General features: G+C 39.5%; 1 protein-coding gene across 4 annotated transcripts in view; it reads right to left on the bottom strand.

Moving 5' to 3' along the window:
• ppfia2 (PTPRF interacting protein alpha 2) overlaps positions 1-23,171 on the bottom strand; it is a 180,731-nt gene that overhangs the window by 21,860 nt on the left and 135,700 nt on the right. For 2 of the 4 annotated variants that reach the window (XM_085376864.1, XM_085376866.1), the window contains exons 3-12: positions 20,367-20,531; positions 18,904-18,978; positions 12,377-12,487; positions 8,934-9,155; positions 7,299-7,445; positions 3,805-3,939; positions 3,039-3,122; positions 947-1,078; positions 771-833; positions 320-411 (exon numbers count right to left, since the gene is read on the bottom strand). In XM_085376864.1, coding sequence (XP_085232990.1) covers positions 320-411; positions 771-833; positions 947-1,078; positions 3,039-3,122; positions 3,805-3,939; positions 7,299-7,445; positions 8,934-9,155; positions 12,377-12,487; positions 18,904-18,978; positions 20,367-20,531 — 1,226 coding nt within the window. Of the gene's footprint in view, positions 1-319; positions 412-770; positions 834-946; positions 1,079-3,038; positions 3,123-3,562; positions 3,650-3,804; positions 3,940-7,298; positions 7,450-8,925; positions 9,156-12,376; positions 12,488-18,903; positions 18,979-20,366; positions 20,532-23,171 lie in introns of all 4 variants that reach the window. The other 2 variants (XM_085376863.1, XM_085376865.1) reach the window with 2 other exon arrangements.

A 23,171-nucleotide genomic window follows, 5' to 3' on the forward strand; every position in this document is an offset into this window, starting at 1 on the left:
TATAAATTAATCATTCTCAAATAAAAACAAGAAAAATGTTATTTATTAAGGGGAAAAAAAATCTTTTCAACAGTGATTAAAACCAAAGATGATTTTATTTGGCTCCTGGAATGTGTCAAAGATTGCTATTAAAGCAACTGTAGGCTTTTATTGTGAAAGACAAGAAAAAGAGGAAGCCTATTTCTCCCCCTGTCCAATATGGTGGTCCAAAAGCAGCAACTGATGCAGTATATACATGTGGAGATACGTTACAAACTGCGTCTTACATCCGGATACACTCACACACACACACACACACACACACAGAAAACCGACCTACCGTGACAGCGTGGGTTCTGTGAGGGAGCCTGCCCTCAATCTGAATTGGTCGAGCTCCGATCTCAGTTTCTCAATATCCTCTGCCAGCTGCGACTGGACAAAACAATTTCTCTACATCATTGTCTGTGATATTACATGCCCAAAAAATGAAATGATTATCCTACCCCTTTATACCACTAGTCATACTAGTGACATGGCTGCAGCATGTGGAGCTGATTACATTTACAGGTCTGAGTAGGTGACAGTTGTAATTTCTACTGTTTTCAGTAGCCTCCTTATTATTCTATCCCTTGCAGGAGCTTTTCAATATTGAAGGTTTATAAAAAATTTAACTAGTGCCAATAACCAAACTCATTATTGCTGTACTCAAAAGTCAATTATTACACTAAGCTCATGTAAAATGTAGACATTTTGAAACAGGAGGTAATCATTTCTCGATCTCTGCAACCTACTTTTTCTTGGATTGACTCCTCGTACTGTTTTCTGTAAGTTTCCGAGTCTTGGATTAGCATATTCTGCAAAGAAAAGGGGGGGGGGGGGAGTAAAGAAGTGAGAAAAATACATCTTTTAATGACCTTGATGCAATTGATATTGACAGGTTTCCATTGACGTGTCAGGCGTTTTTAACCTTCTCTTCGAGAGCTGCCATTCTCTCCTTCAGGTGGAGCTGAAGTCGCTCGTTGGACTCAGTGAGGAGTCTGTCCACTGTGTCTGAGAGTCTCTTATTGTGCTCTTCATTCATCTTTTCCCTCTGCCGAGCCTGAAGGAGAAAAATACAGATAAACCAACACAAAACAAGCACATTTGTATGAGAATAAGACATCAGTCTAAATTGTTTCTGATGTGATGAAAGCCTCTCAGCAGGAACTACAATAACTAATTGCATGGCCTTTACAGCTATTCTATTTTTAGTTTAAAATCAGAACTTTATATGAGGACAACACTTCGACAAATCAGTGTAGTGTATCATAAATTATGTGATTATGTAAATGAACCCCAAGCACCACATTTCAGTAAAGATTACCTCAAAGAAATTACTATGCTTCTAGTGTGGCTGCACTTTAGATCTCTCTCTGAGGTCTGATTCTGACCACTTGCGCACTGGATCCCCGCTTCTGTGTCTGAACAGCCACATAATTTTCTTTATTTTAGAGAAAAAAAATAATCACAGGGAGTGAAATCTGGTGAGTGGGGCTGGTGGCGACTAAAGATGGCGTTGGCTTGTTTCTGCGCACAATAGAACAAGGTCACACATGTTCTCTGATAAATGCCTCAGGATGCTACAGCAGAACTCTGCATTGACAGCCTCGAGGACAAATCCAGAATGCACAAACCCGTGAATGTCGACACAAAGGACGAGTATACTCCTTGTTGGCCTTCTGACCTTATGCACTAGCTTCAGGCTTGGCCACTGAGCAACAGTTCCACTGAAAACTGCTGTTTGGTCCCTGGGTTATTGCTGGAGACCTCACCAGGGAGTATTACTGTATCCGGATGAAAGTTGGGTTAGTTTGACACATGAGTGGAGTGCCGCGATCAGTATGGGAATTCCAAGTGACAATCTAAAATTAACAGCAGTACTGGAAGCAATGCAATAGTGCATGAGAAGAGGACACTGAGTGGGAGATTGGTCAAATTGAAATCTGATTAAGCCTCCTCATTTTTATATTTATTTTTTACATGCTGAATAATACACAGCTATTTCTCCCATAATGGCTTTTCTTGACTCCCTGTTAAATAAAATATTTAATAGAAAATCCTTCTCCTCACATACAAGGTCTTAAATAATCAGGCCCCATGTTATCTTAAAGACCTCATAGTACCTTATGAACCCAGCAGAGCACTTTGTTCTCAAGCTGCTGGTTCGTAGGATATTTAAAAGTAGAATGGGAGGCAGAGCCTTCAGCTTTCAGGCCCTCTTCTGTGGAATTAGCTTCCAATTTGAATTCGGGAGACAGATACCCTCTCCACTTCTAAGATTAGGCTTAAAACTTTTATTTTCGATAAAGAACATCATTAGGGCTGCATCAGGTGATCCTCCCTGCAAAAGGCCTAAGCTGCTGGGGGATTCCTATGATGCACTGGGAGTGTTTCTTTTTCACTCACTATATATTTATACACCACTGCATTTAATCATTAGCTATTATCAATTTCTGGCTCCCATCCACAGTGTATCTTTTATCCTTTCTCCCTCCCATCACCACCGGCTAGTCATGGCAGACGGCTGCCCCTCCCTGAACCTGGCTCTGCTGGAGGTTTCTTCCTATTAAAAAGGAGTTTCTCCTTCCCACTGTTGCCAAGTGCTTTCTCAAAGGGGTCATTTGACTGTTGGGGTTTTCTCTGTACTATATGACTGCTGTTGGAAAGATTGCCCACTATTGCATTTTTCAAATAAGGAAAACAACAACAAAAAAACTTTGAAAATAACTCATGAGGTTAAACATCTTCATACAGACAGCATTCTCGCTTGAATTTGCTATCATACACTAAAGTGTGACGTGAAAACACTAACGTCTTTTAGAATTACTCATTTGCATCATTTGTGAGTATTTTGCAAACCATTATATCAGCAGAGTACGTGAAACACCCATTTGGTCAAGCTTCATTGGTGACAAATCAGACAGTGTGCCATCAGTTGCAGTCGCTTCAAGCTGTCTTGCTCATGCAGAAGTGGCTGCCTGGTTAACGCTGCTTGGCACAACGCCTCCGCAGTGACTCACCCTCAGCAGCTCCTGGTTCTTCTCCTCCAGCTGGCATTCCAAGTGCCTCATTCGCTCCTCAATGCTCCCGTGACGCTCTTCCGCCTACAGTTGGATCACAGACAGCACAGACAGGACAAAAAAAAAAAAAAAAGAGAGGCCACGATGATCTGTGTGCTTGACAGCCTAAGGGCCAACAAAGAAAAATGGTGGCGACAACACAAGCCAAAGCTTCTACCCCAAACTCAAAGATGGATATTTATGTTTTAAAGCGTAACTGGAAAGACAGCTGATTGAAACAAACAGTGACAAGGAGAAAGATGGAGAACAAGGCCACCAAAGGACAGAATGAAAGAGGAAGAGAGCTGCTCCAGCACTGCCAAGTATGAGCTCCAGCCAGAAGTGCCATGCAGCTGTCCCATGGTGGTAGAACAGCCAGAGCAGAATCCCAGTAAACACGCCCGCCACAAAACACTAATAAGATAAATGAATGATATCTGTTCTCTATTGGAGTTGGCAATAGCTGTGATGCCCTGTGGAACTACCTTCCTAAGAATGGAGTTCATGTCTTGGAGTTTAGCTTCCATTACAAAGTGATAATCATCAGGAGAGGAAGAGGAGCTGGAGTCAGACTATGTGGCCGAGGAAGAGGAGAGGAACATGTTGAAACGTCATGACACCACGTGGACACTTACACAAATGTACAGAAAAAAAAACGAGGGCATCTGTGGGAATACGTCAACAGCATGTGTGTTAATGTACAATATGTACAAACGTGTGCGCTTACCTTGGTGAGAGCTGCTATCCTCTGGGCTAGTTCGGCCTCAACCTCCGGGAGTGTCTCAGCCTTCCTCATGGTCTGCTGGAGTTTCTGTTCTGCAAGCTCCAACCTCTCCTGTAGTTGTCTGTTCTTCTCCTCCATCTGCACTCAAACACCACAGACAGCAAAAACATTAGCTGATAGTTGAACAACGAGACTTATGAGATTTTGTATCTGGCTTCCTGCAGATTTTGTGGAGGGATTGCAGCCAAAAGTAAACAAAAAATATAAATGTGCACGTTGTGAGGAAAAGAGTCACATTAGCCGACAGTCAAAGTTAATGTACTGAACTGGTTCTTATATAGCGCTTATCTATTCTACTTGAGCACTCTATACAACATGTTACATTCACAGTAGCACTGCATCGACATGTAAGTGGTTTCTATTTAACATTCACACACATTCAAATTCCAATGGATGCATCTGTGAGCAACCTGGGGTTCTGTATCCTGCACACAGATACTTTGGATGCGAATTGGACCAGCCAGAGATTAAACCACCAACCTCCTGATGACCTGCTCTACTTCCTGAGACACAACCACTGAAATAAATTTAAACACTCTAAACCAACTAAGGATCTGCACTTAGCTTAAATCTGGGTTCTAACTTATTGCCTTGAAGCCAATAAATTTGCAGGAATGCTTAATGCTGAAAGAAAGAATGATAAATGATTACACAGGAGATTTATTCAATAAATTACCTTCCAATGCTTTGACCATACATCATCCAGAAAAGAAATCCAGAATAGTGTTTTTCTTGCAATAACAACAAACCCTAGCAATGACAAATTAAAGTATGAGCAGATTATTAGAACACTACACTATTTGAATGAAAGAGTTTTCAGTGTGTTCCAATGCTGTCCTTGTTAACAGAGTATAACGAAAATGAACTCTATAAATGTGATTCTCTTCCTTCTTCCTATTCAGTGTCAGCAGAGCATAATTGCCTGTTAGAAAATAGAATCACAAATGTTTGTCTTTCAGAGATGAGGCACACTCTGGCAGTGTGCCTCATCTCTTCTTTAGAATAGCAGAGTCAGAGTCTGCACTGCCAAGAGTGACACTGGCAACTTATAGACAGCTGATGCAGATCCTGATTAGGCATTCAGCTGGTACTTGCTATCATTAAGATGGAACTCAAACTTAGCATTAAATGAAACTGGAAACAAGTGACTTGCTTCCCCATTGGACAGTAAGAATTTTCTCCCTCACTAGCTTGGGATCAGTTTTAAGACTTATTTAAGGACTGGCTTGGCAGCCTTTGCCATCGGCGACAGATGCTCTGGTCCCCGAAGCTGCAATAATTAGACTCTAGCAGGCCAAGTATACATTGTGTTGTGTGTCAGTGATATTTTCTGCCTCAACCCATATCGCCATCCCACGTGCTTGAGATGACACAGGGGAAACATGACAGTTTGTTTTTGTTTATTATATCCTCCCTAGGTATCCTACTACCCATCCTTTTTGCCATTTTGCTTGCCATTTCTTCTCATCCCTTCATGTCTCTATACCAAGTAATCTTCAGACATCAGCAGCCAGAGCCCAGTACAATAGCAAGTGAAACTTTGTGCATATATTTACCAAAAAAGTCTGTTTATGTATGGTAGCAGGAGTTCATTTAAAAAAACCTTTAGGGTTCAAGCATACCCCTTGCATAGACCCTTTCCCTTGTAAACGTCATGGCTGTAAATACATAAGTGGTTTCTTCTTAAGTTGTGGCTTCATACACATTTCCTGAGTGAAAAATGACTGGCTAGCAAAGGTTAACAACCCCCACCCTATGTAATCATCTGGCAGGATGAAATTAGCTTACCATTTACTTTTAGCGATTACATTCTGTTAACTATATACTTATGATTAGCAAACACTCTTACTAGTTTAGTGCCAAGTATTGAGTTTTTATTTCAGCCATTCAAACAGTTTATATCTTTAGTTAAAACTACTTTTTTAAATCTGTTTTTTAGCTAGCTTTTTTAACTGTTTATCCAGTACGTTTAGCTAACAAATTCAACAGTTAAAGTTTTAGCTAATAATTTCCACCTGGTTTCAGAATTTTAGCTGTTTCAATTATTTTGATCTTTTGTCATGATTTTATATCACAATTTCATGTACTTACACTGTGAGCTAACCATTTCAATGTTTTATATGTTTAGCAGACAGTTTTAACATATTTCATACTATTAGCTTTTCTAATAACCCACTGTGCCATTTTTTGCTTTCATCTAAATATATTTTCTTATTTCTTTGTTTTGACTGTCTCTCTCTATTGCTCTTTTACTTTTAGTCAACAGTTAAATTTTCTTCTCAAATTTGTTCAGGTTTTAGATTTTAAATTGTATTTGTTTCAGGTTAGGCTTAGTCACACGTGCCCAGAGATCAGTTAGTGACTAAATGGCAACCGCCAGTTGCAAATGAAAAATGTGGTGGAAATGGTTGCCAGTCGCTTTAAAACTCATGGCTAAAGCCCATGCAGGACGAGAGACTGATCAGGCAGACGCCGGCAACTTTCATCTGCTATGAAAAAATGTGTATTCTCCAATCTGTCGAATTGTTTCTGGTAGTTGCTGGCATGAAATTGCAACCAAAGCAATCACATGGAGCAACGTCGTCTTTGTGACCACATTTCCTTGGCGACAACCAGTAACCACTTATATCTGGTTGCGGAAAATATATATTTTCCCTCATGACCAGTGATCACCAGGTGATGTCTCGTCTCTAAGGTACCCCCAGATTAACTGGTCTAGGGGATTTCACAATTGTTTTAAATAGTCACTGTAGTTGTGATGTACATGTCTAAAGTAAACATTATGCTAAAGAAAATTGTTGAGAATTATAACTAAAATATAAATTAGTGTCTAAATAACTTTCCACACAGTAAATCCAAACAGGGACTGATGGTGTCACTCTAATTACTTCTACTCATATCAGAAATTCTTTCTATTCTTCCAGAGCCCAGACAGTGTTTAAGCCTTTACTCATAAAAATGCCACTAGATCTTCTATGGCCATGCAATTTATCTAATTGGCTGCAATGAATCACAAAGAATAATTGAAAGGAGAGTAAATCTGTACAATCGCTTGACCATATTCTGCAGCATTATGTCAATTATGAAGAAATCACATGTGAGCCATGTGCATCTGCACAAAGTAAACATTTATAAAATTTCTTCCCCAGTAGTAATTTCCTCTTACATTATCTACCACGATGTGAAGAGGTTTTCTCAATGCCAGACCTCTGTGGAACTGCTCAAAGGACTATGTTAACTGACAGGAACCATCTTACACATTTTTCCTGGCTGATTCTTTTCTGAATCCAGTAAGAAAAATACGACTGATGATACAGTAATGAATCGTGCACTGCAGCTGCCATCTGGACCCATTTTTTGGAAGAAAATAGTAATCCCAGAGAGCTGATTAATGTGATTACATGGCTCACACTAACCCTGGAGTGGACTTTACAGACCTGTCTGAGGAATGCCTCCTTATTGGCCAACTCGTTCTCCAGTTTGTCATTGATGTCATGCACAGAGGTGGCTTCTCTTTGGGCACTCAGGTAACGTTTCTCCAGCGTGACAATCCGTTCCTCCATGTCTTCTTTCTGACACATGGCCTGTATAGAGACACACAAAAAAAGACTTAATATAACATCAACTTTGGGTGTAATATTTTCTCCTGCTGCTTTGCACACATGGAATTTGTACACTACTTTAATATCAGCACCAGATGAAAACTCCATAGGGTGTCTGGACCCTCCCTTAAGTGACAGGGTGCTTGGGCATTCAGCACCTAGAGCCACTAAGCTTCCACATCGAAACACTGAGAGACAGCTGACGTGGTTCAGGGATGACTAGGATGTCTCCTGGGCACCTTCTAAATAAGGTTTTTAGACATGTCCTACCAGGAGGAAAAACTGATGACATTTCTTCACCGTATACTGGATCTCAGACTAGACCCAGTATACGGTGAAGAAATGTCATCAGTTTTTCCTGGAAGAAGTAAAGGAGTCTGGGTGTCTCTACTTAGGCCAGGATAAGCAGCAGACAGTGAATGGATGGATATTGCAGATATACAGATATTGCAGGGTCTTTACTTTACAATATAAAGAACCTTGAGCTCACCATTATTGTTAATTGGCACTGAGTAAGTAAAACTGAAGTGAACGGAATTGAATTAGAGATTCTTCAACCACTTCCTGGAATGCACACAGAAAGCAGACTGCAAGTCTGCAAAATCAAACTTTTATCCCTAGAATGTGCACAAAAGTTAATAACAAATAAAGCCTCATAAAATACAAACATGCGCTGCTGTCATGAACAGAGGCAACATTATCATGGAATTTCTCAGACTTAATTTCCTCCATGGAGAATTGCTTCAGACACAAACTTGCGGTAGCACCCATTGTTTCCAAACCATACAAATAATAACAGTTATTCTTAGAACACTAAATAAACTGCTGCTGTAAGAGAAGGCATTGCAGGGTAATAAAACACGATTGGCCTGATAAGCCCATGTTTGTCAGCCCACGATAACTGCCTCTGCCCACATCGTTAGAAATCAATAGTAATTTCATCCCCAGGCGACAGGGGCATCAGCTTATGTTCATATCCAGCCCACTTCACTGATATTAACCTTGCACAGACATATAATAAATAGGACTATTATTTGGATCTTAATTGCCAGTTTTGGACACAACTGGCTCTTTTTTGTGCTTCATGCATCAACAGTCTTGAACCCGTTCAAGAAATACAAATGGCTAGTTATTTATTTAACATTAAGTGTTAGTTTGAGGCCTAGAGAAGTGTTTATCTGAAGTGTATATTTAGATATTTTTTCAAGGACTCTTCACTTAACTCACTTCACCCGATGAAGGCATTATGAAAGACCTTATACGTTCACAAGTCAATGTGCATGTTTTTATGTGAGAAAAAGACGGAGTAATAAAGAGCTGGGGAGAGTGTGAGAGCATATGCAAATAGAAGCTGTTTTTAGACCACTGCTCGCTGTCTTTGATGTTTCTCTTGCAACTGTTATCCCCATGCGAATATGTGTGTGTGTGTGTGTGTATGCTTCCCCCTGTGCTCAGTTTCTGTGCTGTGACCTCTTTGATGTCCCTCTGGTACTTGTTGTTCATCTCCTCTGACTTGATGAGGTCCTTGCGGGCGGTCTCGAGTTCCTGCTCCACCTCGGAAACCCGGGAGGAGAGGGAGGACATGCGCTCCTTCATCTGGGCCAACTCGTAGTTCTGCTTCTCCAGCAGGTCCTGCAGCTCGACCACCTGACTCGCCTCATGGGCCGGCTCCAGAGAGCCATTGGACAGACGCTGGAGGGGAAAGAGGGGGACGTGGAGTAAGAGGTCAACATATGAAAAGGGAAAATTATCCAAAAATATGTATGCGTCATGAAGCACAAAATTTGCCAAGGGATGTTTGGGGATGATTTCTAACTTTTAGTGTACTTTAAAAAGAATTTAAGAGCTTTTTTAAAAATGAATTCCCTTGCATGACGTCTTTTAAAACTCACAAATTAAGTGAGGCTTGTGGTATATAGGTAATAAGGTAATAATAAAGTAGTAATAAGATCACTGACAAGTGAGGGTTAGTACAGGATTTGGAAATTGGTTGTTAATGTTGTGGCTAATCAAAGTAAAAAAATTCTTTCTTTCTTTTAAGTTAACATTCTAACTAGAACTTTTTCCTTGCAGTTGAAATAAATCTTTTGGATGTTAAATTATATCCCGAATCCTGAAACGTGTCTTGTAAGTCCATTCAGAATGCACACTTGCCCCACAATAATCGCGATAACAAGTGATTATATTTTCTTTCTTTTTTCAAGTGTTAACCTAGTAAAAACCCCAGTACCTAAATCAAAAATAGAAGTTTGAGCTTTGAATGCAGGAAAATAAACACACTATCGAGAGTAAAAATGAACAATGGTGCAAAGCAATTTTCTGATTTCCTGTCATGCCTCATCTTCCTGTCGTGTATTCAAGTGGGCCCTGAGAAATCAGCCATGCTTCCACTTCAGATACCATGTCTGCTTTTGAGAATGACATACATTTGCATTCTAATAAATTCAAGTTCAGGAGCTCACGGCTTTGGTTCTTCCCCTGCTTTGATTCTGGATGGTCACAAAGACTGAATCACACCAGACTCTGCTGGAGAAATTGTTTTGACACTTGCATAAGTAATCTGATTAGATTTGCAAGGTTTCCACTCCGTACAGCTCTCCTGGTCTCTGCATGAGGTAGATTAATGAGGAGGATACCGCAGAGATTCAGCTTACAAAAGAGTTTAGGGGCAAGAACAACAGAGGAAAACAACCTTATTATCGGTGCTAAATAACAAACATGCATAGTTTAAAAAAACAAATCTTGCTTTTATGCTCAATTGAGTTACAGTAAGGTGAATGAGAGGATTGAGGGAAACTGATCTCTTCATTCTCCATCTTCCTCTGTCTTCCTGCTGTATTGTGAGGCACAGCTGCCCATCTTTGGCCATCCATCTGTGAGGACAAACCTAATTGGGCCTCTCTGTCTGCTGCCTGTGATCAATGATTCACTTGAGCAAGGAACAGGATCCACTAAATCACACCAGTGATTTTAATACGAGCATGCCAGCAGTGGGCCATGCTCATAAAAGAATTTTATATCTTCTTTATTGCCAAATGGCTCAGCTGTCCCTCTTTGTATCTGGGGTTTCCATCGATGGGCTTGTTTCACAGATTTGTACCATTTAGGACCAGGATAGTTTAAAGGGACAATGTTAATAAGAGTTACCCAACATTTCAAAGGGGTGTATTGCTTTTTAACTCTGAATGACCTTTAAAAATGGTTAAGTTTGGCTATGAAACAACTGCTCTCATTCATGCCTGCATGGATAGATGGACAGATAGTCTTGAGATGCCCCTCAATTCTTTATATTTTGCTCTGAGAACTAATGTTGGCCTTGAGCAATAGTTCTCCAAACTTTCTTAAGGTCTTTCAAAGTTTCTTCTTTGAACATAAGATGCTTTTTCACTAAGAGGAATGTTTTTGTTTATTAGGCCACTTAACGCTGCCTAATGAATTATCTAAACATAAAAAAGCACCTTACTAAACAGATGAACTACACATAACAGACAAATAAGCAAATAACCACATTTTAATTGCATCTAGGCACGTTAGTACTAGCAGCCTGTTGCAAAAACACATCATTTGTTCCTATTTCTTTAGTTGAATATACAAAAAATCCCAAAGATGATGCAGTTTGTCAGACAAAATATTCTTGTACCAACAAGGTGATTCTCAAAAAGCTATTAGCTTAAAGTGACAGGGCTAAAACACCGTCTACAGCAGATAAGCAGCATTTGAAAGTCACGTCATTAAGAAATTAGATAAAACCTATGACATGAAACCTAAAAGACAGATCTGTCCCTTCAGTTACAGAAGAGGTGGTCTGTAATTCAGTGGTGCAAAAACTGATGGAGTGACAAACCAAGATATATATATATATATATATATATATATATATATATGAATGAAAGAATCCGGTGGGCAGGTTTTGCCATTGTCCCCTTCCTGACAGTTCCTTCTACATCTCTGTCAGTCACTCTGACTACAGTCATGCTGAATAACTGACCCTCACCATTACTGCAAGGTTAGTGTTCTTTCTTCACCGTATCACAAAACAAATGTGCCAAACAACACATGTTCATACTCTCTTATTTTATCTACACAAAACAGAGCAGATGATGGCTGTCTCCTCATTATCACATCCCTCAAACTCACACGCTCTTCATCTCTTTACTCCCAATCCCCCACCACCACCACCTCCCATCCCCCAAACCCTCGTTCCCCAGCAGACCAGCCAAGTAATAACGTCTCCATTGATCTACCCAGGTATCCTCTGCTGCTGTCTGCATGTATAATAAAAAAAAAAAAAAAAAAAAAAAAGTAAAAATCCTGCATCTGCGTTTGCCTTTAAGGTGCATCATTTTGGGCTCGCGTGCTTCTGACATAAAAAGGCATCAGCGTAATCTACACCTACACCTATGCTGTTAAAATAATAATCAAAAGGAAATTTGTATTCAGCTATGGATGTCCATGTGTGCTCCTGCATAATGGCAGGGGGTGAGATCACAGCGGGAGTTTTCGCCTAACTCCTTCAGAATGCCTGCAGAGGTAAATAAATGTATGATCAAAACCATGTGATAGTCGCTGCAATACTTTAAAGTCAAAATGCCAATACAGCAGGGGGAACTAAATGTACAGGAATTATTTGTGTAACGCCACCACAGCAGGGTTGTAGACAAAATACTGATTGGTAGTGCTTTTATTTTGAAATGGAAAACATCCGGGTTACTGTATGACCGCCACAGTAAGTATATTTAATATATACATACATAATACTATGCACATTTTTAGAATAAACTATATCTTAATCAAAAACAACAAGTGCAAATATTGCCATAATGTACAGACTATTAAAGTGTAGTGTAGTTATTATAGATCCACACATAATTTTGACCATTTTTTCCACCCATATTTAAATCAAGGGAGCTCACCTTGCTATGGACCTTCTGTTGAGCTTCACTGCCCTCCAAAATGTCCTCTCCTCCCTCACCTGATGCCACTTTCCTCTGGATGTGAGCATTCTGTTCCCGTAAGGCCACAATCTGTGGGACACAAAAATATGGGGTTAGAAGTAAAAAAAAATAAAAATACAACAAAAAACCCCCTCCGCACACACTTGCCTGCACACAGCAACACAGTTTGTGTGAGACGAAAAAACAAAACTCAATTTTAAGGCTGGCATCTTCCTCAGTGTGGCTTTAGAACTTTTAGCTTTTAGCGAAGCCTCTTGAATGAGCCTCTTGTTTGCACACACGATGAGGATAAAACCACAACCACACATAATTGCAATCCTTGGTTAACTAATCATTTTCCCTCTCTTATGCAACGCTAGTAAATTACAGTATATCACACTGCATAGGAATTTTGGAACATTACTTTAACCAACATTCATGGAAACCTTGTGATTATTGAGTTTTGCAAACCAAGTGCTTTATTTCCCCACCATCAGCCATCCTGAAGCCTTAACCCTGTCACAGGGGTGTCTGACAACAATAACATTCTGGTTTGGCTTTGACTGACAACATATGATTATCACTCACTTCAAGAGAGAGAGAGGTTGACAGTGTACCTGCTGCCTACTAGTTCACAGTACTTCTTGAAGTACTTCTTTCCAGAGCCTAATGCTTATGGAGAGCAGCCATTCATTCGTCCCAGGTAGGCCACTAAATATTAACTAGCAGAATGGATAACTTCTTCTAAGACTTTCTCCGTGTATCCTACACTAGCACTAAGGTGAATACGAAAATAACGTGTTGCGAATGCAACAATCTTTTATTGAGGTCGAACATAGGCCAGCTGCACTAAAGTAAACACAGTGCAGCTTTAAGAAATGTATGAATTAATGATTCCCCTGAGAAAAGAAAGTCAAAACAGAGTAAGAAATACAAGCCAACACACGCAGTCCTGGCTCTGAAAGTAAAACTGAAACAGGGCAGATCCTCAATGCTCCTCTCTGCAATGGAAAACTAAGAAAAGCCACAAAGTCAGTCTGCAAACTGTGAGGGATGTTAAAATAGCACTGGTGATGATATTTCTGTGTGCTATTGTGCTCCTGTTCAAAATGAATTTGGCCAACCTGGAGATTTGTTCAAAATGTGAAAAGACTGTCTGCTTTTATTTCAACAATAAGCTTGGTACAGTGTGTTCCGTTTATTTTTGCAGACAGAAGCAGTCAAAGTTACACCACTGTCCACTGGTCTCAATCTCTGAAACCTCCCCTAAAAAGTAAATAACCACCAGAAAGACAACTCTAGCACTAAAATAGTTTTACAGTTATTCTCTACACGAACAAAAAAGGAGGAGCTCCTAACAAACCCCCCCCCCCCCCCCCCAACAATTACTACAGTACATGAGGCATGCTGATAGCGTGATGTGATTAAAGCTGCATCATGCTGGTTCTCCTCTATGAGTACTCGGAAGCTTCAGAAAAGCTTTAATCTCTGAACCATGTAGGACTCTCAAATCATGCATGTTCCTTTTTGTCCTTCTCTTTATGGATGATTCGATCAGGATTTCCAAGCAGCCAGCACCATCATTTATGACAATCCAACTACCATTACTAATCATTCTAATAAATAATTACAGTTTGAGAATGGAAATGCTGAGTGATCGTCGCCGTTGAAAACAAATTGCGATGCTTTAAAATTGTCTTTTCTCTCTCTTTCCGCAACAGACATTTGTTGTGATCGGAACAGCAAGAGGAGCCCGAGGACAATCAATGAAACCGCTGTCGATAAAACAAACAATGCAATCAAGTGACTTTGACATGATCCAGTTTAAACTCAGATCCCAACCTGCCCTCATTGACACCTGGACACGAGTCGTAGTTAATGTCGGGACCTCTTTAAAGTTGCGAGTGAGAACAGAAGATTATCTCCCACCTTCCACAGACAGGGTTTCCTTCACACTCAACTTTGCCAGCAGCAGCTTGGCTTCTTCTTTTCTGCTGCACTCTGTCTACAAAGGATCTTCTGTTCATTATTTTTAATGAGGGCATAATTATGCCTCCGTATGTTCCAGTACCATTATTTTGAGATTGTCTGTAATTTCTCCATCTCAGAGATCAAACACCAACGCCACCCATGACATAAAGGCACAATTGATGAATGGGGCGCTACTGATGCATCTCCATCGCTGAAATGAAAGAAGACAGAGAGAAGTTTGCCAGATGCAAAATGAAAAGGGTGACGAGGGACACAAGGACGAGTGGAGCTTCTTTTACAACGCAGCATCACAATTTCCTTATCTTCCTTTAGCACTTCTGGGCTCTGTGTTGACAGGAATGTCTGATGAAGTAGAAATTGGAGGAAAATGGGAAGGAGTGAAATAAGAATGGCTATGTGTGAGTGTGTGTGTCCACGGGTGTCACAGGTTGCTCTTAGAGTATGAAAGATTGATGACGTCAAGGTGAGATTTGGGGAAAAGCAAGTTTGGTGCAATGCACTTAAAATAGAATCAATCACACACCTGGGGAAAAATGCATGACCACACATAAAACATGTTTATCAAATGTTTTAGGTCAAAGGAGATTTCATTTCATGTATTAGTTTTCTTTCTTTTACAAAATCCCAAAAGAATTAGGTCAGTCTTTTTTTTGCAAAAGCAAGAAAAAAAGTACTGCTGTTGCCATTCTCAACCTTTTCTGCCAGCTTTTATTTGAAAAACCGTGAACAGAGTATTTCTCCTACTGAGCATAGTGCTGGTTTGGATCAAGCTCAGCCTGTAAGGACCTCAGTGCTAGCCCACATCGGCTCATGGGTCAGATGTTACCTTTCTATACATCCGATTATCAAATCTTATATTACCACACCATTAAAGCTGCTTTAAATTGTTAAAAACTGATTCAAATGACTCTATTGGCTATTGAAAATAATCCCATTTCTTTGCCTTAAGAAACGCTTGGGTTGCTTTTCCAGTATGCTTCAGGCCATTATCCATTTGCACTAAGAAGTGCTGTCTACTCAGTTTTGCAGCATCTGGTCGAATATTAGCAGAGAGAGTATAGCCCTGTACACTTCAGAATCCATACTTCTATCAGCAGTCACATCACCTATAAACACTAGTGGTAGTTCCACTATCATACATGCCCGCCTCACAACATTATCTCTACCATATTAGACAGATGATGTGGTATACTTCTGATCAATTAATTTTGTTGTCTAATCTGGCTTGTTGTTGCAACCTGTTATTTAGACCTTGTTGTAAACTGTCCTTTACATTCATAAAGGTGTTGGTGTTGCAGAGCTAGCCAATTGAGTTCCACTTATTAAGAATGCGCCAGATTGTTGATTTTGGCTACTCACTACTCATTAAGGTTATTTTGTTTTTTTAGCCTCTTTCACTTGCATCAACATTCTTTAGGAGCTCCTCCTATCCAAAAAAAAGACAAAAAAAAAAAACCACAAAATGCAACACTTGAAATCAAATCAATTTCTTTCAATTCAATTTTATTTATATAGCGCCAAATCACAACAACAGTCACCTCAAGGCGCTTTATATTGTAAGGTAGACCCTACAATAATATATACAGAGAAAAACCCAACAATCAAATGACCCCCTATGAGCAAGCACTTTGGCGACAGTGGGAAGGAAAAACTCCCTTTTAACAGGCAGAAACCTCCGGCAGAACCAGGCTCAGGGAGGGGCGGGGCCATCATTTGCATACTTTGCCAAATAATGTTCCCTGTTCCTTCAACAATAATGAAGGAACAGACTTCACATGACCATAAAATAGCTCATTAGTCAATTTCATTTTAAGCCTCTGAAAGTTACAAATGGTCAATCACCACGTGTAACTAGGGTTGAGTTGCTAAGAATCTGGTATGACTGCATAAAATAATATTTGATACATATTATTTTATCTGCCTTGATCTTGTATGGTTGTGATAGATTCAAATGAGCTATTGAGCTACCTTTGGGAATTTAACAGTGTCTTAAAAATATGTCTGTTTTGATTAACATCAAATAATTGGTAAGCAACAATTCATCCTCAGATAGATACCAAAATGCTCCACAGATAGAACTGCAATCACTAGCAGCAATCAGTGTGGGGCCACTTAAACACCTGTGACTGCATGAGGTTAAAGGCTGCTGATTTCTTCAAGCATGGACACATTGTCTAAATTCCTGGAGGGAAATGGGACTCATAATAGACCTCCATCTCAAATCAATTACCAGTTTGCGGGCTCACGGATCCGCCTGCCTCCCTGGAGCCTCTTAAGCGTGGACATTTTTATTCGGCAAAGCCGGTTTAACCATCCTCTCCACCACCACCTCCACCCTCCATCACCTCAAGGTCTAATCACTCATCTGTCCGCAGCTCTGACAAGTGTTGTGTTAACCATTAGAGAGGGACAGCCACACAGAAATACTGTATGGTCTTTATAAGCTTGGAAGTGTGATGTGAGAAATATTTCAAGGTGCTGCTGAGATGTCTGTCAGAGTTTCTGCAGTTAAAAAACAAGACTTCAGGAAAAACTGTCAAAGAGAAAAAGAGAAGAATTTAGGTACCGCTGGCCTTTAGGTTTACTTTTTTAAGTTTTCAATCTTTTCTACAATTCTCTCCTTGTCTGGTAGATCGCACACTATCAAATCTTGGGTTTTGACCCCTAGCGACTTTACTCGCCATCAAAACATATCATTACAGCTTCACTTTTTCTGTCCTTCGGTTTCTTTCAGAGGTGCTCTGACCAAGTGGAGCCCTGCACTCTCATTAATACACATACCTCCACACACGATCTGCCTCTGCATCCCACCTGCCATGTCTATTTGTGTCTTCTGCCTGTCTATGCCTTTTTTTTCCATCCTTACCCCCTCTCTCTCCTCTCACACTAGATCTCCGTCTGTCCCTCCACCCATGCCACACGCCTCCCAACCATTCCCCCTATTGCTTTTCATTCCCATCTTTTTCTTCTTCTCTTCCTTTTAGTGACTTTTACGCCAGGCCCGAGTGTCAGGCTGGCATGTCTGACAGGCTGTGAAGTGGCAGCCTGAGGGTTTTTCCTCAGCTGGAACAGGACCATCTGCAGTGCAAATCCTACTCTAGCCCGAACTAGGAGGTGAAGACGGAAAGGCCACCAAGGAAACAGTGGCTGATGTACTGTCAGTGCTTCGCCGCAGCCACTGATAAGCTGAGGTAGAGTGAAGCCTGTCGAGGTACCGTAAATGTTTCTGGGTTTCAGAGCAGATACAAAATTCAGGACACATCACAGTATGTATTAGGTTTGCATCCACGTAAACAAGTAGTATATGTTCCTGTATATATGTTATGTTTGTTCGGAATATGCAACTCAACACAAGTCTTGAGATATTGCATGTATATATAAATAGTATCTACATGTTTAATACATGAACAGCATATATTTTCTGTTATTTCAGCACATTCCCATCTCAAAGTGTGAAATATTTCTCTTCACTGTTGGCATCGGACAGATTGCTTGTCATCGTCTGTGACTTCATACACCAGCAGTGATTTTTAAGATGCAGATGAATTTAAGTGCTATAAAATTAAGTAAGTCACAATTTTATAGACCAAAGTTTCCCATGTGGAAACTTTGTGCTTTGAAGTTAGTTTTTACTCGGTTTTTACTTTGACATTAAGTCGTTTTTTAGGTTTAGATGCTTAAAGATTGGATGGGTTGAGTAAAAAACATTGCAATTGGAATAAATAAAAATGCTTGTTCATCACATTAACTCTGCATGTTCAAAATTATGTTTACTGAGCATGTTTGCAGAATCCTTAAAAAGCAGTACAGACATGCTTTTGTCTGATGGGAATGACTTAAATGAAACAATAGTATTTGTTTTCCAAATTAGAAATGCTTGCTTTTCCTGATGCCTTTTATGCAAAGGATTAATAAAATAGCCAAAGTCTTTAATTCCTTATTAAAGAATATAATTTTTCTTTGTCCCATTCGTCTATATGCTACTAAGTGTTCCTTTGATGAAGAAAGCTAATAATCTACCTCAAGTCAGACACTATGCATTGGTATGAAAACAACCAACAAACCATAGTCTGAGGTTCCAGGAATTTCAGCCCATTCATTCTAGTTTTAATCCATAATCACTGATGATGCATTATCTGACAACACAAACAACAAAAAGTGTGTTTAAAAATATCACAATATTCATTATTCTACACCGTGGCCATTAGTCACAGCTTATTAGCACTGCATTGGAACCCCTGTGGTCTTTTGCTTTAAATTTCAACATAAGGTTCCGACTTTTTAGTCTAGCCATTCTCCTCTAGCATTTCTGCCCAGAGAGGTAAACCCTTGAGACTGTTGTGTGTGAAAATTCTTGTAGATCTGCAGTTGAAATACTCAGGTTGGCCCATCTGCCACATTCAAAGTCACTTTCATCACATTTCTTTCATATGCCTAAAAGCATTTGGTTGCTTATAAGACATCTGCATTAGCAAGCAGTTAATGTAGTTACTGGTGAGTGTGGTGGTTATTACCTCCTGATTGGCTGCTGTGAGCTCCTCCTCCAAGGCAGACACCCTCTCCAGTGACACTCGTAGTCTCTCTCTTACCTGAAAATCACAAAACATGAATCACAATCTGTCTGTAGATCCTTTGTCATGGGCACTGTTATAAGCCTTCACTGCACTTAATTCCACTGGGATGGACTGATCTTAAAAGAGCCAAGCTGAAAAACGCAATCATTAGCTTCCTCTCTCACCGCTGTTAAAATCCCAGTCCAGGAAAGCAAGGGTTAACACATCAGAAGGTGCTATCCTCTTTTCCTCCCTTAGCCTTACAACACCACTTTGCTGGGGCTTCAAAGTAGCATTATACGGCTCTTACTGCTTTAAAAGCACCATTTGCGGAGAGGAGATTCCCCTTCTACACTTCTCCCTTTGTCTCTTTTAGGTTCATCATGGCTGTGATGGAACAATTACTTGCAACACATTGTGAGTGTGCACCAGATATGAGAAGAGGCTGATCCTCTGTGTCCACTCTGGGATATTGTTCCAACACGGGACCCCATTTGCCTGAGCTTATATTACCTTAAACAATGTGGACGTTGGACATGTGTTATAAATGTTGGCTTTCGGGGGGGGGATGAATGGATTACAGGGGGAGTGCTGATATTACACAGGAGGCTAAGGTCATAAATCAGCGGGATGTGAGGAGAAACACTGAGTGCGACATGTAAAGGCTTAAAACTAGAAAATGATAGCATGAAATCACACAAAAGGAAAATAAAGCACTGTTAGTATCATCTGGTCTTAAATGTTTTATCTATCCATATACATTATAATATACTATAATATGATAATTAGGGGGTGGAGCCAAATCTGAATCCAGCAAAGCACAACTAATAAGTTATTACAAATATGTTTAACATTTAAAATTAAACATAATGTTTTGGGGAGAAAGAATACATACAGTATAGGTGACTCAAAAGTAACAATGCAAAACATTTTTTCCTGATGGCTTTTATTTTCTTTCTAGATCTGTAGTATGTGTAGCTGAGGTTTTTTTCCTGGTTAGCTCCTGCAGCTAGCTAGCCAACTGGTTACTTCACCTCCACACTGTGCTAATACTCACTCAGCTTGCCTTTGACATGACTAATGACACCACACTGCAGAAATATAACACATTAAACCTAATTTTTCAAATCATTTTTTTTAATCGTCAGCTACACTTTTCACAAACCCACTAATTACTTGTGCATTTATGAAAACCAAAAAAGAATTTTAAATGTAAATAACATGTGACTGATCCAGAATAAACAAAAATACATGTATTTGTCTCCAATAATAATATAAAACACACAAGTAATTAATAATAATACAACAGAGAAGGGACATACAACCGAATCAAAACAACACATTAAAGTCAAACACATTAAATTTGGTAAAACTGAAAAAAGCCAACAGTTACACATTTAATGTATATATTCTGACAACCTTACCTTCTCATCTAGGGCTTTATGGTGTTCAAACAAGGATTTGAGTGCTTTAAGAACTTCGACTTCACTGGAGACCCCTGAAGGAGACTGAGCCTGCCTCTTGACCACAGTCATACGAAGTGACCGCTCGTGTCTGGACACCAGGCACTCAAGATGTTCCAGCAGTAACTAAAGGGAAGAAATAGGAGAAATCAATGTTATTATCAACTCTGAGAACTGCTGAAGAATCCAAAATATGAACATTCTGAGAACACAGAAAGCCACGGCTCTTGTTCTTATTCTATTTATGGGTTTTTTTCTACAAGTGCTAGAGGAATGATTTCAAGTGTGCTTGATCAGGCTCAAAAAATGTTTCAAAAATCAAACATGACTATCAAAAAAACATTATATACATGCAACAAAGGCGATTACTTACAGAGACTGAGTCCTTTGGGAAAAAAGAAAAAATTGCAACAAAAGTGGTTTGGTGGCTTGGTATGTGACCAACATCTATTATTATTCTTAGTATCATCAAATTTTTTTTACCAATTAAAATGGCCATAATCGCTATTTACATTCTCATAAACTGTTGTGAGTTATTACCAAATTATGGTATAAAAGTTCAGAATCACTGGAGAGAATGTTTTCCAGTAAGAAAAGTTTGCTTTGTATTCTTGCAACGCCTCATCAATGTAACTGTGCGAACAATGTATATATAAAAAAGGGGGCAGATAACTGCAAAGGCAACGCTGTCCTTTCAACAAAAACACACAAAAGTGTAATCTATGTTGCGAGGTAACTTGTCAAGTCAACAGCCAGCAGAGTGCTACACAAAGACAGAGAAGAAATGCGGAGCTTGGAGGCAGGCTAAACAAAAGGCAACTACACAACAAAAACGGGGAGTAAACAATCATGTGTGTTATTCAGCAGAGATAAAACGTTATTTGTTACTGTAGCCTGCTCAGGTTCCACTGTGAGATCAGTGTAGGATCGTCTGCTTTCATTTCATTTCCCCTAGTGAGGCAGATCGTGACACTTCTTTCCCTCTCTGATGTCGTCCAGGGCAATAATAATATAGCCTCGAGATAATGATCTGGTTATAGGCTAAAGTTACAGCTCAGAATGATCTGTGTGCTCTTTCTGACCTTACTGGTTATATTCCCACCATACCTTTAACTGTCCAAACATCTCCATCTGAGACTACCTAACATAGTTAGCTGGTGTAAGTGTATTCCATTGCAAGTGTATTCCAAGTGTAAACCATTGTTATTAAGTCAAAATACCACTGACATCTCTGCTGAAGTAAAAATAGGCTAAATTATTAACATAGATCTGAAAAGATTCTTCCATAGGCTACATAGCACCAATTGTGGCAAACAGATAACCATGAGTAACCATGAAAACTCCTTAAAATTGCCAATACTGAGGCAGCTAGCCCTCAAGCATAACTGTAACAAGTAACAAGATTTTTTTTCTTTTTTAATTTTATTAGTTTTTTAATTTTTTTAAATTCTAAATGGGACCATAATTTAGTAAACTAAGCTCACGCTGTGGTCAGCAAAGTTTGAAACTAGAGTTTGAGAGTATAAACTCCTCAGAAAGCTTTTACTAACATGATAGATGAAGAAAGCCAAAAGGTAATTTCCCAATGTTTTTGTGTTATGCCCCGCTGGCTATTTAAAAGAATGCAGATTTAAGGCTCCTTGTAGTCTTAATCTTTGTGCCAATAGCACTTCTGGTTTGACTTTTAATTTTTATATACAGTCATGTCAAAAAGACAGTTTTCACAAACATGCAGTCCTGTGAAAAACAAAGTACACACCGACTGCTTCTGTACGAATTAAGATGATAGGTAGCAGCTTAATGTCAGCAACACGATGTCTCCATCTTCCCAGACATCCAATCGAATTGAATCAGGGGTCAGACTGCGCAATGCTCAGACGAAGTGCAAAAATTTGTAAGAGCTACATCTACATTGGCCCTACAAGGATCTGTTAGTGTTTAAAATATCGCTTTATAAAGAATATGGCAGCACAGCTCAGGTTTGTAAAGTTGCATCTGAACAAATAACATGTGTCCTGGAACAATGTCCTTTGGACAGATGACACCAAAATAGAGACAGACATCTGCAAATATGTCAAGCACGGTGGTGGATGGTGATTTGGGATCACTTTGCAGGCCTGAACACCTTACAGCCATGGCTGCCAAAAGTAGTTCTGGAGCATGATTACAGATTACAGAAGTAATAATCGTGCTGTAGATGCCTTCTTACTTTTAATGAAGTATTACAAAGTTTATATTATGAACTTTTGTTATCTTAAAGTTTCAAGTAAATTTGGCTACCACTAGCCAAAGTCAATAGATCCTTTTCAAAATTTCCTTTTTGTGCCAACTGAGTATACTGACTACTGTGCAGCGCCAGTAGTCCAACATTTAGAACAGGATCGATCTTTTCATCTAACTGAATTTCCCAAAATGTAAATGTAAAAAGACAAGAGTGCTAGCTTAGAATATGATATTCTTCAATATATGGTTCCAAATAAAGTAACAGAAATAATCAATAGCATTCTGACTCATTTTAATGTCAAACACACCTGACAAAACAAACCAAAAGCAGCAAAATCCATAAAAATGTTTGATTCCTTTTTTATGGGGGGATGTCTGCAGGATCCTAAAGATATATTTTCAATAGAAAACACTGGAGCAGGCAGAAGTGATCAGAATCTCTGCAGGAGTGAGGTGTAAGAGTCGAACAATGAAAACTTGCAGTGAAAAGAAGACCCCTGCAGAGCACTGCTGTATGAGTGTAGTCTCTTCATTTGTCTCTCT

The sequence above is a fragment of the Diplotaxodon limnothrissa genome, linkage group LG17 (assembly GCF_057381915.1).
Source record: "Diplotaxodon limnothrissa isolate DT_005_m linkage group LG17, D_limnothrissa_male_GT1.1, whole genome shotgun sequence".
NCBI classification, from domain to species: Eukaryota; Metazoa; Chordata; class Actinopteri; order Cichliformes; family Cichlidae; genus Diplotaxodon; species Diplotaxodon limnothrissa.